The 14317-nt window shown below is 39.4% G+C and overlaps 2 protein-coding genes across 3 annotated transcripts in view; one reads left to right on the top strand and one right to left on the bottom strand.

The window, feature by feature from the left end:
* The first annotated feature begins 3844 nt into the window (after nucleotides 1-3844).
* The window catches only part of rapgef1b (Rap guanine nucleotide exchange factor (GEF) 1b), a 200089-nt gene continuing 189616 nt past the window's right edge, over nucleotides 3845-14317 (top strand). Inside the window, exon 1 of the mRNA XM_071466910.1 lies at nucleotides 3845-4148. The gene's annotated coding sequence lies outside the window, so the exon portion shown is untranslated. The remainder of the gene's footprint in view (nucleotides 4149-14317) is intronic.
* ntng2b (netrin g2b) overlaps nucleotides 12769-14317 on the bottom strand; it is a 64141-nt gene continuing 62592 nt past the window's right edge. For both annotated transcript variants that reach the window (XM_071466919.1, XM_071466918.1), the window contains one exon: nucleotides 12769-14151. In XM_071466919.1, coding sequence (XP_071323020.1) covers nucleotides 13928-14151 — 224 coding nt within the window. In that variant the 3' untranslated portion in view covers nucleotides 12769-13927. The remainder of the gene's footprint in view (nucleotides 14152-14317) is intronic.

Raw genomic sequence — 14317 nt, 5'->3', positions numbered from 1 at the left:
GGCCGGAGATGTTGTTTGTCTGGCTTTGCACAAAAAGTGGTAGCAGGCAGGATCAGCTCTGTCTTATTCCTTGTTATTTGTGTTGATATTAAAGAGCGCTGTGTTAACAGAGGAAAACAAATGACGCTGCTTCCTGTTGGCTCCTCTCTGGCAGCGAAAGCAGAAGTCATGTGCTCCAGCAAGCCCTCATCATCAGTGGCAGAGGTACAGGGTGTGATGGCATGGCAGACCTGGTCACAGATGGTACACTTAGGCGCCCCAGAGGCTGCCTGCTGGCAGGACACACACGTTACACAAGAAACACTGTTATCCTCTGCTTCCGCTTCAGACACGCTGACCAATCACCTCCCTCAGGTCCTCCTCAGTACAAATATCACTGATAGACTCTTTGGGTATCTGGCAGAGTTCTCCATATCAGGTATATGGAGTCTCTTTTTTTAAAAATTTTGTACTGAACAGCCAAGATGCAACTTACCCATCTTGTTTTTGGGCTGCGGATGAAACAAAACACTTAAAGCACACATCCTAAAAAGTGGCAAAAGAGGAATGTATCCATATTTCTTCATACCCTGACTAGATGTTTGAACCTTTGCAGAGTCGGTGTAGATAGAATATAGAATACCCAGATTTGTGCAAAATGTAAAGATGCCCATAACCTTTTGTACAACAGATAATTGCACTCTGCAGTGTTGGTCGCGAGTTTCTGTTCCTGGGTCTGCAGGGAGACTCTGAACAGGCTCACTTTCATGCTCCTTCTAAATTGACCTTATTGACTCCATCTCTATCTCTTTCTTGTGATGAAGTGCTTTTGGCAGATCTCATTAAAGCTAGACATTACGTGTAAAAGAGGCTTGTAGCAGCTCTCCCTGCGGCCTCGCATCTCCGTAGCAACATTGAAAAGTTCTTGAATCAATCAGAAATTTGAAAACCCCTGCTGTTCCTTGTCCTGACAGTCTTTAGACATCTTTAGTCTTGCCAGTTGGAGAGTATAATGATGTGGTGAGCTCCTCGAAGCCAAATATATAACTGTAAATAAAAGTGAGGGCTCTTAATGTTAACTAATTCGAGACTGAGCTGCTAGGCGTCTCCTGTGAAAGACTTGGTTTGGCTTCATTATTATTTCACCCAGACCCCAACCAGTAAATCTAAGTCAAATTATGTACAACCAGCTGATATGGAGTGAGGGGCCCAAGGAATCTGGTGATCCACCGTTACTAGCTCTTGTCACTTACATATTCTCGCTCATGTCTGTAGATTCTAATGCTTTTTTTTTTCTAAGGGCACAATGACTTTTCATGTATTTTGAATGGTTCTCGCTGCACAGTGGGTAGTGTTTTGAAAACTGATACCTTTTGGGAGAAGTATACAACTACTGTTTCCTTATCTCAGAAAATCAGGTCTTTTTTTTCCATCAGTATACAGTAAATACATCACTGAAGCCTTCACTTGAACGTTGAGACGTGTGACAGTAGCTGACACGGTGCTCTGCCATCCATGGAGAAACTGCGGGAACGGGATGACTGTGAGAGGAGCGTTTGAGAGAGACATACAAGAGCAGAGACTGAAAAGAGGTGGAAATATACAACAACAGAGCGACTTGGGGAGGCTTTTTGAAATCTGAAAAAAGAAAATACCTTTTCAAGGTATAACAGACGAGGAACAATTGAATCTTTTCTGTGGGAATTTGAGTGTGCTGTCGAGCTGATTAATTTAGTGGTTCATGTCCCAATAAAAAGAAAATGTGTATGTTGATTTTATCAAACGACTGCGCTGTTATAAAATCAGGATTTTAGCAGAGCAGAGCGGCAGCTTGGAAACGGCCTGACATGTAGTCTTAACGGGCCGCATTTCAGTCACTATTTCATACTTGCTCCTTTCTCTCACAACAAAAAAACAGAAAAACATGTAAATGAGAACAGCTTTATTGGGAATTCGTCTGTATTAAAATACTGTGTGTGAGCGCAGAGAGTAGGAGAGAAGGAAACAGATAAAGGGCTGAAACAGGCTGACACTAGGCAGAATGCAAATATGACAGGGTCCAGTCTTATACTAGGTTTTGACTTTTCCCCACAAAAGAAGGTTGTTTCTCCGTTTGTTTTGTCAGTTTCTTTTGAAAGCGATGCTGAGACTGAGCTGTGCAGTCTTCTAAGCGAAACTCTTTCTTCTGGTGACTTAAACTACAGGTATGTCACTGCTGGAGATGATGTTTACTCTGCAGAGTCGCGCGTTTCTTAAATGTCAGAGCTTCTTTGTCGATGAACTCGGCTTCCTTCCCTCGTCTCGCTTAGTTGCCAAGTGTTCTTTTGTGTCTGATTTCTTTTTTTATAGACTATTTCTTGCTCCAGTTTCTCTTGACCTCCATATTGCTGAGTGGTGTGTTTCTCTCAGATCTAATTTTTAATCAGTGCAGTTGGACAAGCTGATATCAGAAAAGTGGGTTTGTGAATTCCCTCCTGCTGCTAGAAATGAATAACTGTCAGTGTTTGTCCAAACCCCTGTTTGTCTGCTCTCATGTATTTGGGCAAATTTCATATGAAGGACAGAATATTTGCTTCTAAGATATTTCTTAATCAAATCATTATCCTCTTCTCCAACAAAAGTGTTTTCTTTCAGTCTGTCTTTGTGACAGGTAGGCCTATTACTTTATGCCCAAATTAGTTTTTAGACTAAGCCATCTGGAGGTATGTGGACTCTGCTGTTTTCTGTGACTGTGAGGAATGATGGTCAGGTCCCTGGTGTCCTTAATGGCTAAAGTTTCTTCATGTGAATTAAAGTCTTGAATTTGCAGATGAAGGCACCCTGCACCTGTGTCACCTGTGGTTTTGGCATATCATTGCCAAAACACACACCAGATGTATCAGTTATGAGTATGCAAAAATATGCATGTCCAAAAAAAACCAAAAAAAAAAAAAAAAAAGAAAACACACAGAAAGACTGATACATGTAATTTGGAGGATGTATCTTGTTAGCCCATTAGACGGTTCCAAACAATATCCTACACATTATTATTAGTATACATATATTTATTGTTATTGTTAAGAATATTTCAGATGTATTCATAAAGTTGACCTATCCTGCAGTGCTGTAGTGCAAGCAAAGAATTGTTTGTTGTTGTTGTTTTTTTTAATGCATTTTACATTGTAACTTCATTGTCCCAGCACCACGACAATGAAAGTAGACACATCCTTAATGATGTTGAATATTTGATGGTTTATAAAAATTTCAAATTATACACAAAACTGACTGATACATCAGAGCACTCTGTGTCAACAATCCTGGAGCCTTTGTTACCACCCAGAAATCCAGTGGTGTCTTGTCTCAAGAGCCAAAGCAAGTCTGGGCTTCCTCGCTATTCAAAATAGCTATCTTTGTCATAATAATAACAAGATTAATGCTTATTCTTCAAGGAAAAGAAACAAAAACAAAAAACACACAAAAAGAAAAGAAAAGAAAAGAAAGACACAAACAAAGCGTCAGGCATTAGACTAAATTAGACAGGATAAAAACACTTCAATAACTTGTTCCCTGGCTTATTCCCGGCCTCCTTACACATTTAGGTGAAAGTTGAGATTATTATATTATTTTTTAGTACATTTTGTTAAAAAAAAAGAAAAGAAAGTGTCTCCCATGTTTTGTCCTTCCATTTTCTTAAAAAAAAGGGTTCTCTATTACCCTTTTACTTTTGGCGGACTTTAAATTTGCAGCATTTTTGTGTTGTTATTCTTCTCTCTGATCTTCTTTAAATGAGTAAAACAGCGCCCCCCCCCCCCCCCCCGGGTTATAGCGTCTGTCATTGTCTTAAGTCTGTGTGGTCAAAGGTGGCATTACACCAGGGTCAACGCCAGGTGCGTTTGCCAACGTTTAATCAGAAGAAAACATGTGAAACTACTTCGCAGTGCGGATGAACAGGACGCTGTGCGAAAAGAAAGGATTGTAAAGTGAGCCTCACAACTACCCAAAGAAAAAAGATTTCAACATAACTTCAATGAAACAACCGAGAGTTGAACTGTTTTCCTGTTACTAATCCTGCTGATAAGGAGCAAGGAGGGAAGTAAGAGAGGAGGCATTTGTGGGGGACACTGCAGGTATGGATATGAGCTACTGCAGCTCCATCAAAGAGAGGAGGATGGACTTCCTCAACAAATAAAGTAAGTCAAATACAGCTTCTGTCTGTCTTTCTGTCCGTTTCTTTGCTTTCTGCTTTCTTTCCTGATGGTCAAATGCCCCCCCATGGCTGTGTGTGTTTACCTACTCTGCTGTGTTGTGGTTATGGATGTCATAAGATGTGCTGTGCCTTGTCGCTGAGGCTGTTGTGTTATTGCTGCTGCCCACATGTTCATTTGGGGCAGAGCCAGCTGAGGCTTTGAATAACTGGGAATTTATTTTCCTAATTTTTTGCAGTTATCTGTTGTTCACTCACTTGTTGATTGACTGTGAGAGTGCAGAAAGTATTGCAGTTTTTTGCGGTTGTATAATGCTTACTAAGACTGTGTAAGTCATGTATTTGATACATGCAATTATGCTTTTTAACATGAACAAAAACTTTTTGATCCGTGCATCCATGTGTTGTTTTAAGGCAGAGCTGTTTTTCAATTTGAATGCCTGCTGAAGACAGTGGAGTGTATTCAAAAGCCCCAACCACCACTGGCCAAGGTCAGGTGGTTCGGCTCTACATTACCACACTTTTATGTTAAAAACAACTCTGAGTGTGCCAAAGGGCGGACAGAGGTCCATAAATAACTGATTTGAGATTGAGAGTCTGAAGCTTGAGCTTCATCAGTCATTTTGCAACCTGCATGGATATTTCTATGAGTCTGGGTTGTTTACAAATCTCAGTTAGAATTTGAGAATGTCAGATTATTAATTTTAAAAACCAAAGACATCATTGTTTTCATAAATGTCCGTCTATGTACATCTCAATAGCACTTTGTGCTCATCAGAGATCATCTCCACAATTAATATGCATGCACAGTTTGACACTAATCGACAGGCTGAGACTGCCTTCTCATATGATAAAAGTTTGATCAGGCCAGCTGTTCCACGCTCTGCTTTGAGATCTGTGGAAGAAAATGCTGCTGTGAATTTACTCAAGTCCCCCAAAAAGCATTCAATGGTGCATGTACTCTGGTGCCATATTAAAATGCAAAAACACAATTTCAGATGTAGGGATATTGTCCTCAAATCTACTATTCATATATGTGAATATATATCTGTGGAGTGTACTACTCCAAAACAAATTTAATTTGCTGCCTGAAAGCACCATGACATCCCTAACAGCATTCCACAATTCACCAAAACATCAAGTAAGACAGAAAAAACCATCCTTCTCACGGCACACAAACTCTGTGACAGTTTGGTCTTTAAAAATGCAAAGAAATTTGACTGAGACACAATCAGAGCGTATCACAAAAAAAAAATCCATGAAAATCCTTGCAGATGTTTCTACCAACAATTGTTCTAACATTCTTAGAAGTTGCATTCATGAGCTTCGAGCCACAGGCATCCACTCTCATCTCCATGCAGCTGCAGGAGCAGGAGAGAGGGCAGACATCCCAGCCCTAAGTTTTACAACTGGCACTTGGAGCTCTGATGTCAGGCCCACTGGTACACTGAGCCTGACTACTTAGTGAATTGACAAAGATTTCATTTTTTTGGCCTGAAGCACAGGCGTTTTGAGGGTTACATACAGCACAGCAGCAGCTGTTTCTCAGACATGTTTGAAATATGGGACGCTGATGTGTCAGAAGTGCATCTGGTGGCAAAGGACAGTGTGAGAAACTCTGATTCGTAAAGGCGATGGAACACAGCCAAACTCAGGCCCATCGTAAGCACCCCTCACTTGCTTAATCAACAAATAACCAACCAAAAACTTTGCAGACACACAACTGTCACCTTGAAGGCTCCAGCGGGACCTAACATCGAGCTGGAACAGTGAAAATTATATAATGAAGGCATTTTTAGAGCAAACATAAACAGTAGCTTCGTATATAGAAAACCGTAACCTGCCATCTATGGATATTTGACCAAAATCGCTTCATGAACTTTTGCTTTAGGGAAATAATGAAAATGCATATTTATCAGGTGTTACTCTAGTAAATGGCTGTTAAACAAGGAGGGTGAAACAGAGCGAAGAGTAGCAGTAGGCGAAAGCTCCATATAGGAAGTGGTTAATACATGTGAAAAAATGTTGGTGTACTATAAAGCAAATGTACCTGGTCCCTGGTAGAGGGATCATTACAGAAGCCTGGATTGTGTTTTGAACATTGATCCTGGTGTGAAATGATTGGATGGAAATGATGGCCACTGATGGAGGCGGAGTGTGCTGAGTGTAAATGCATCCATGAAGCATTAAAGATGGATTTCAACCCTTGGGAAGTTGTTTGAGGCACATTTAAGCCAGAAGTTAAATAGGGTTAAATACATGTGTCTCTTTAAGATGCTTACATGAGCTGAACTTGTTGCAAGTACAACTATGACAGTAAGTGCTCTGCTGAAGTGGCTGCTCACTCACTCACTCACTCACTCACTCACTCATTGCTGTGTTTCTGTGACACTGTGGGTCCTTGTTAATTTGTGCTCATTTTTACTGTATTTGTTGTGACAGCTGTACTATTGTGACACTTTTTTTTTCTTTTTAGCAAAATCCCATTTTTATCTAATAAACAGTTGTTAGATCAATGTAATTTTATTTCTTCACCTGAAAGTTATTGGTATTCATGAGGAATATTCTGCATTATGGATTTAAACTTACTTTTTAGGGGAGTGTGTGCTGTGAGCATTTCTTTATGTCTGGCTTCTCTTTTGGTGTTTTTTACAGATTTCTTTTAGCTCAGCCTCAGGCTAGATGCCTCAGGTATACGGCTCATCAGAATGAGTGAGGAGAGCTTGACCAGTTAACAGGGAGGAGAGGGGACTACTCACTCAGTTGCATAGCGCATATTTATTTTATCATCGTATAAGTTCACTTTCCATTTGTAATTATTGTTAGTATATGTCGTTGAGAGGAACACCTCTTTCAAATCTGTGTTTGTTCATTTGTGTGTTCACTTGTGTGTTCACATGTGAAGAGCCCTGGCTGAGGGGAAGCAATGTGTGCACCATGCACCAGAAGTTGTCAAACTTTGAATGCCAGCCGGAGGCTGTTGCACCCACATACTAGGTGGTGGCCTGGTGAAACATAAATTATTCATCATATTAATGCAGTTTTATTCAGTGATTTTCACAGGTTCAGCTCTGCTGCTGCACCACTTGGGTGGTAACAGGTGGAGTTTTATAGATTTATATAAATGTAGTTTCTGTTACTGCCCCCATACGGACTTTACCTACAGTACCATATCTGTGCAGCCAACTTGTTTCATTGTGATTACAAACAAACGGGTGGGATGCTGGAGATTTATTTGAAGGGTTGTAATTTTGATAGTTCTTATTCTTTTCTGTTTGAAAATGGAAAAGATTGATTATATTGACTCTATCAAAAGGATTTTCTCCAGAGTGACAGCTCACAGAATAGGGGATTTCAGTATCCACACCTTTGCACCATCTCCTTCAAGGTGAGTCTGTTTCATATGCACAAACACATTTCTTCCCTGTCCTAAGTATTGATTTGAATGATACAAGTTATTTATCAGAGAGATCAGTGTGCCAGGTTACTGATTATTAAATGAATTTGGACTGAAGAGAAAACAAGCAATATGTATATCCATAACACAAAACACAAAATATATATGAAGACATCAAGGCGCCTTTAATGTTTTAATTATTATTCAGATCATTGTAGAGAATCTTTAAAGCAGCTCTGATTTTTTTTTTTTTTAAGAATGGGCAGTGCCCCACTGTATAATTGATTTTATGAAAGCCATCAGTATTTTTTATTTAAATGTATTTAGTTATTTACTTTGACTTTGACTTGGCGCTGAATATTTTGCTCTGTATGCAGCACAAAAAGTCTTTTGCTCCTTTTTTCTCTTTTTTTTGTTGTTTTTGACTTTTTTGAAGGGCAGTGGAGTTGATCTTCAGTCAGATGTCAGTGGATCAGCTGCACTGGAGTGGCAACAGGCTTTTAGCAGCACAGCAATCACAGCACTTTTGTGACTAAACCACCCATTGTTGAGTGTTTTCAAAAGATCCTTGAGCCTCAGCCACAGGAGGTTATTTTAGAGACTTAGAACCACAGACTGTGTCAATGTTGTCATCGTCATTGCACATGTTCTTACCTGAGTGTAATCGTTTTGGCCTTTTCATTAATACATGTATGGATGTTCTTGTTTCAGTCATTTCACTGTAGAAAGGTGCCTCAAAAACATTTTGTAATCTGTCAGTAATGATGCTTGTTTTTGTTGGAAGTTGTGATGATGACTCCAGGACAGAGGTGTGAACTGTAGATGAGGTGCAGAGCAGGAGAGACGGCGCCATTATGTTCTGTATGTATTAGAGAGGGCGAGGTAGAAGGAGATTCATCTCGTGCTGTTACATTAGGCAAAAATTGATTGTATAACCATGTGTGTAAAGTTTAGAGTAGTGATGTTTTACCTAAGGATGCACTGGTCCAACCTGTCGGATACGTATGAAATTGATCTTATTAAGAGAATCGTGTATTGTGTTATGTGAGTGTTAGGTGACTGCTGTTACCTTTCACTTGCATATATGTACCTCACAACAAATGTATTTTAACGTGAAGGCGGTGTTAGCTGTTTACTGTGAAACCTGAAGTGACGTTACATTATTAAAAAGTTAAATTAAGTTTTTCTAAGAGGATATTTTCCTTGCTTTTGTTTGAAAGTCATCTTGAAATGTTGTGTGAACAAAGCAACAATAGATTTTATTGCATGTCTCACGAAGCTTGATATAGGAGAGTGTCTCATAAAATGAGAATCAACATTACATCTTACTTATTAAATGAAAACTTTTGGCAACAGCAGCAAAAGAAACAGGATGGAGCAGTTATGTAAAATTCTAGTTTAGCAGGAAGGTTTTGGTTTATGGGGAAAAGAGGAAATATGGAGCCATGCACAGGTCAATTGGTTTGTAGGACTTGGTAAAGGAGCTGCAGGAGCTGATCTGTGGACACACAGAGGCTTTGACTATTAGCAGTCTGTTATTACACCATTTACTCGCTGTAAGTGTAAGGAGTTAAATTTTACAGTTACAGCCTATTGGCTTACATAAAGCAAGAATGATCCCCGTAGGTTTCATACAGGTTTTAAATGTGGTTTAAAAAAAGCACTGGTCTCGGGTGGGTACTCAGTGTCAGCAGATTCCCAGAGTACAGGTTTTGGGATATGTATTGGGAGAGAAAAAGTTGAACAGGTGCATCCCTAAATTTGTCTTTTTAAGTGCTTACCTTCTGAAGAAGGAACTGATCTCAGTTGTTGAGGATAGTGATCAATATGAAGATGTCAGTGCTCAAACAGAGATGTGAAACATACAAGGTTTTCGAGCTGGACTGAGTCAATGCTACCTTCCCAGAAAACTCACTCAGGTCTCTTCCGGAGGGACTGTGTCTCGCAAAAGTTTGTTGTACCGCTAACTCTACATGTTTTTACAAAAGATGATGAAACATGAGATCAGTGGAGCCCCAGAGAAACACACGACCTTAGAAGAAATCAGGTCATGTACAGGAGATAGTAGGGCTGTACAAAGTATGACTGGCAGACACCCATGGGCACGCATGGTGAAGGCAACCGGCTTGTGTATCCCCAAAACAAAGGATGTCTGAAAAAGGAAGTCTTAGGGCAATCAGATGTGGAAGCCTCAAGGACCCACGTGAAATCCACAGCCGAAAATAATCCAAACAGGAGGCAGTGGTACAGCTGGGAAAACAGTGCAGAGATGACAGGGACAAATAGAGACATTTTTTACCAAACTCTGAGTCACATTCAGGAGACTAAAGACAAACTTATTCAGCCGCTGTTCTCCCACATCCCTGATCTCTCACACAGACCCACAGACCAGCGCTGGCAGGTGCTACAGTCTACCTTTATAAGACAGTGTATGCGATCAGATGATAAGTGTTATACTCATGCTGTGGCTGTGACAGTATGTACTTCTGACTCAGCAGTACTTTGTCCTGCTCCTCATCTCTTTATTTTTATAAACACGGCTGGGTCGTCTCGCACTATGTGCCTGACCACTTTGAAATTTACTTAAACGCCCACTCACTCTCTGTAAAACGATTTGAAAAAAGAAACCCCCAAAAAACAACATAAATTTAAAGATTTAGAGCTTTTACACTCTTCAGCTATTCAGAGGTAAGATAAAAAAGAGGAGCTGTTCGGAGAGTTTACTCATTCATTTTTTATATATCTCAAAGCAGCAAAGCGCAGCGTTGCTCCATTTCAGTTTAATTAGGCAGGTTGATCTGAATATTCATTTACTACTGTAATAAACAGTAATTATTGACAGTTTAGTCTTGAATAGAGGCATCATTTGGCAGTTTCCAACTTATTTGTCAGATGTAATTCATGAAAAAATAAACTGCATGATTTCATCTTGATTGAACGATGTATTAATGGAATATTTATAATTTGTTAAATAGCAGCATGGATTAGATTGAACCATAAATACAAAAATGCCAATGTCCTGTTGTAAGTTCACAAAATCTCAAATTCATTAGACTATAGGTTTGGTATCCCTCTTCCCTGTAGCTTCATTTATTATTATAATTTTTTAAAATAACCCTTCTTTCATTGAATTTTAATCAGAATTTCACATGTACGGTTCCTTTGGAAGCTGAACAAAACATAAGAACATCTTCACCATTTTGACAACACGTGCATTACAATAAATGTTACTCTTATAGAGGGAGCACAAGCAAATTAAGAACCAAATTCACCAATTAACTAAACATACACAAATAACAAGTTCACAAATACAGAAAACAGCTGCTGCAACTGCTGCAACTGGTGCATGACATTGGAACTAAATAAAAACATAATAAAAGTTTCCACAGGACACTACAAACTCAACACACTGGTAATCAGTAAATGGCTGATGCTAGTAGATACATTAGCATTAACTTTTTACCATATTAGAATCTCAGATTCACCTTTCATGAGAAATAAACAAAAATAAACATGGTAAATTATTTTTCAATCATTATTGATAGGTGGTTTATCCAGTGTTGAGTTTTCAGTATCCCCCTGGAAATTTCAGTCATGTAAAAGTTTCAGGTTTGCTCTTTATTTATTTATGTGACGTATGTGATGTCAAACTGGTGAATATCTTTCCTAATTTGCTTGTGTTTATTTATTTTCTGTTATTGTGATTATTATTCTTAACAATGTATAAGTATATATTGCCCCTTAGCCTATGATGTTCATGATGTTATTTTCCTTTGCTTGTGTTTTTTAAAGAAATAGTTCCACATTTTAGGACACAAAAAAAAAGCCTTGCACTTTTCATTTAAGTCCCCTATAAACCATATTTTAACATTTTCACATTTCTTTTTATGTAAGGATTCAAAAAAGATTCTGTATTTTTGGACTTTGGATGTAGCACACTGCTTCCAGTCTTGGCAAAGCCAAGCTAATTGTTTCCAGTTTGTAGCTTCATATAAAGTCGTATCTATCCTCTCATCAAACTCAAGAAAATGAATAAGGGTATTTCCCAAAATGTTAAACTTAGAGCATTGGACTTGTGAACATAAACATGTCCTAATGTCAGAGTTTCTATTTTTAGAAGGCAGAACATTCACAAGAAAGAATAAGCCTATTTCAGTCCATGTACTTCTGTCATATCTCATAATATGGTTGATCTTACATTCATCTAAATCGAGTCTTGTTTTCCCTTGGTCACAAGTGGGATGTTTGTACTGTGTGTAAACATCACACGACAGTCAATCATTAATGAATACAATATACTGCAGTACATTTTCTACTAGTTAGAGATACTACCTGCTTTCTGATCCACAATGAAATGTGTTCCTTTAAATCATTTCTCAGTGTTCTACATTCATAAACTATTCCCTCCTAAGTCTCTGTTCTTGACACCATTCAGGCTCAGAGGGGATGAACCCAACACACAGAATAGCTAATACAGCTACCATCAGCTCAGAAAGGGAAGAGCAATACCACAATCCTTGTCTTGTCATTTCTCACAGGCTTAGTCTTGCTTTTATCTTTTGATGTTCACTGTATCCTGGTGTAATGCAGCATTCATGTCTCTTTATCTGCTGTGTACCTGGGCTGACTCGGCAATAGAACATTTCTCAGTGAAATTATGTTACAGTTTTTGCTAGGTTAAAAAAAAAAAAAAAAAACGTGGACATTTTTGCTAAATGCAGTATGTCACTGGCACAGCCTTGCAAATATCAGTGATCTTGGGGGAGTGAAGAAAATCTGGCCCCAGGGTCAGTTGCTCTGTCTCTCAGGACCATTGTGAATCAGTGTATCTCCACTGTTTGTATTACGGAAAATATTTTTTAATTAGCCCATTACTCGTGGTGCATCTGCAAGTGACATTTTAGATATAAAAGCTCTTTGCAACTTTTATCAGAGTAAAATAATTTATATTCTCTGGGCAGGAAAACAGTTCTTTGTGATTGTCAGACAGGCTGTTGTATTTCAAATTGGTATAATCCATTTGTAATGATGAGCATTCAACACCATGTCCAAAGTGAATGAAATAGATCAAATGGATGACGGAGTGATGGCTTTCTTGTCTCAACTTGTTTGATTTTTCTTTTTTTTTTCACCCCACTGAAAAAAAAAAGATGTTAACAGCATTTAATCATGGACACTTGACTGAATGAAAAAAGTACAAGCAAGAAGGCAAATAACAGTCATATTTACTGCAAGGTTTACACTCAGTGTAATAAAATGCTCATTTGGAATAGTTGTAAATGTCATTTTTTATAATTTATTGTAACTCCAAACAAAAATAATTTCTACAAAAAATAGTCAAATAATGTCATATAATATTGATACGTGGTTGATATCTTTTCTCTCTCTTTTAGACTTCTGATAGGTTAAATTCTCTTAAATTCTCCTTCCTGAATACTGTGTGAAGATTAAATCTCGCTAAGTGTGGCAAAAATCACTCATTCCTATAACAACCATAATAGTGACTAAATTTTTATAATTCGTAACCCCCTGGATATTATATAATATGTATAATCTCAGCGACTGGTAGTGGGCACATTAGATACAATGACTGAAGATATAATTCTTTTTTTAAAAAATGCAGCAGAAATAGAATAAATGTAAAATCAAGTCTCATCTTGTGAGAGGAAATGAAACCTGGTTAATATACTATGTAGGCCTCAGCAGCAGGATCAAATGCACAGCTTGCCTCCCGACCCATTCGTCGTGTCAACGTGTCAACGTGTCCCGTCCTCTCACCGAGTCTGACCACACACGCTGGCCATCAGTCTAAAGAAGGTGAGATCCTTAACTCAACCAAGAAAACAAAATGGAAAAAAAAAAGGTCCTCGTGGTTACAACAGCCATTCCCTTTGAAGTGAAACAGTGGTGATTTAAGTGTACTGTTTATGCTTTTTGGTTTGATGCACTTTGCTCCAGCTCAGAAATAAAGGGAACAGTGGTTGGTATGATTTTTTTTTTTTTTTTTTTTTTTTTTCCCTTCGTCTGCATCTCTTTTCTCTGAGGTCACTCCCTGTTTTTCTCTGTTTGTCCTTCTTCTCACACCTGAGCACACACGCGGTATCATGACCGTCCTGTGAGGTGTGTGTGTATGTGTGTGTGTGTGTGTGTCTGTCTGAAAGGTGACCGGGGATAATAAGTGCTGTGTGAGTGTGTGCTCTTTTGCGAGTGCTGCGGCGTGTGCGTCTGTGTGTTCATCAGGTCCATGACTGGGAGGGTCCTACCTACTCTGGGTCTCCCCTCGCCTCACCTACACACACCTATACATATACACTCCTTGGTCTGAGAGGTGGGTGGGGTGGGGGTGGGGGTGGGGGGGGGGTCGTGGCTCAGTGGGGAGTTAACGTGGCCAGCAGGTGGGCTAGCAGAGTGCAGAGCAGCAGGGTGGCCGTGGAGAGGTGCGGCGAAGAGGCAGCGTTGCAGTCCTTGCCCGCCTCGCAGCGGGACTGTTGGCACAGTACCCCCTTAAACTCTGGAGGACAGATGCACTTCTGGTTCTGGTAGCACGTTCCTCCATTCTGGCACAAGAGCATCTCTTCATCGCAAATGTTAGCTGTGAGTGGAGATGAAAGCAGACAGAGAGAACAGGAGAGGGTGAAGTAGTGGAAAAGCAGGAGAGGGAAGGAATTGCAGATGTAAAGAGAATGAGAGAAGAGTTGGGAGGAGAGGAGAAGAGGAAGCAGCAATGTGACAGGTGGCGAAAGGATGGTGGGGGAGTA

This window comes from Trachinotus anak, unplaced genomic scaffold (assembly GCF_046630095.1).
Source record: "Trachinotus anak isolate AG129_WGS33_773 ecotype Australia unplaced genomic scaffold, CSIRO_AGI_Tana_v1 ptg000028l, whole genome shotgun sequence".
In the NCBI taxonomy this organism is placed as follows: Eukaryota; Metazoa; Chordata; class Actinopteri; order Carangiformes; family Carangidae; genus Trachinotus; species Trachinotus anak.
This window is presented reverse-complemented; position numbering and strand designations above follow the sequence as displayed.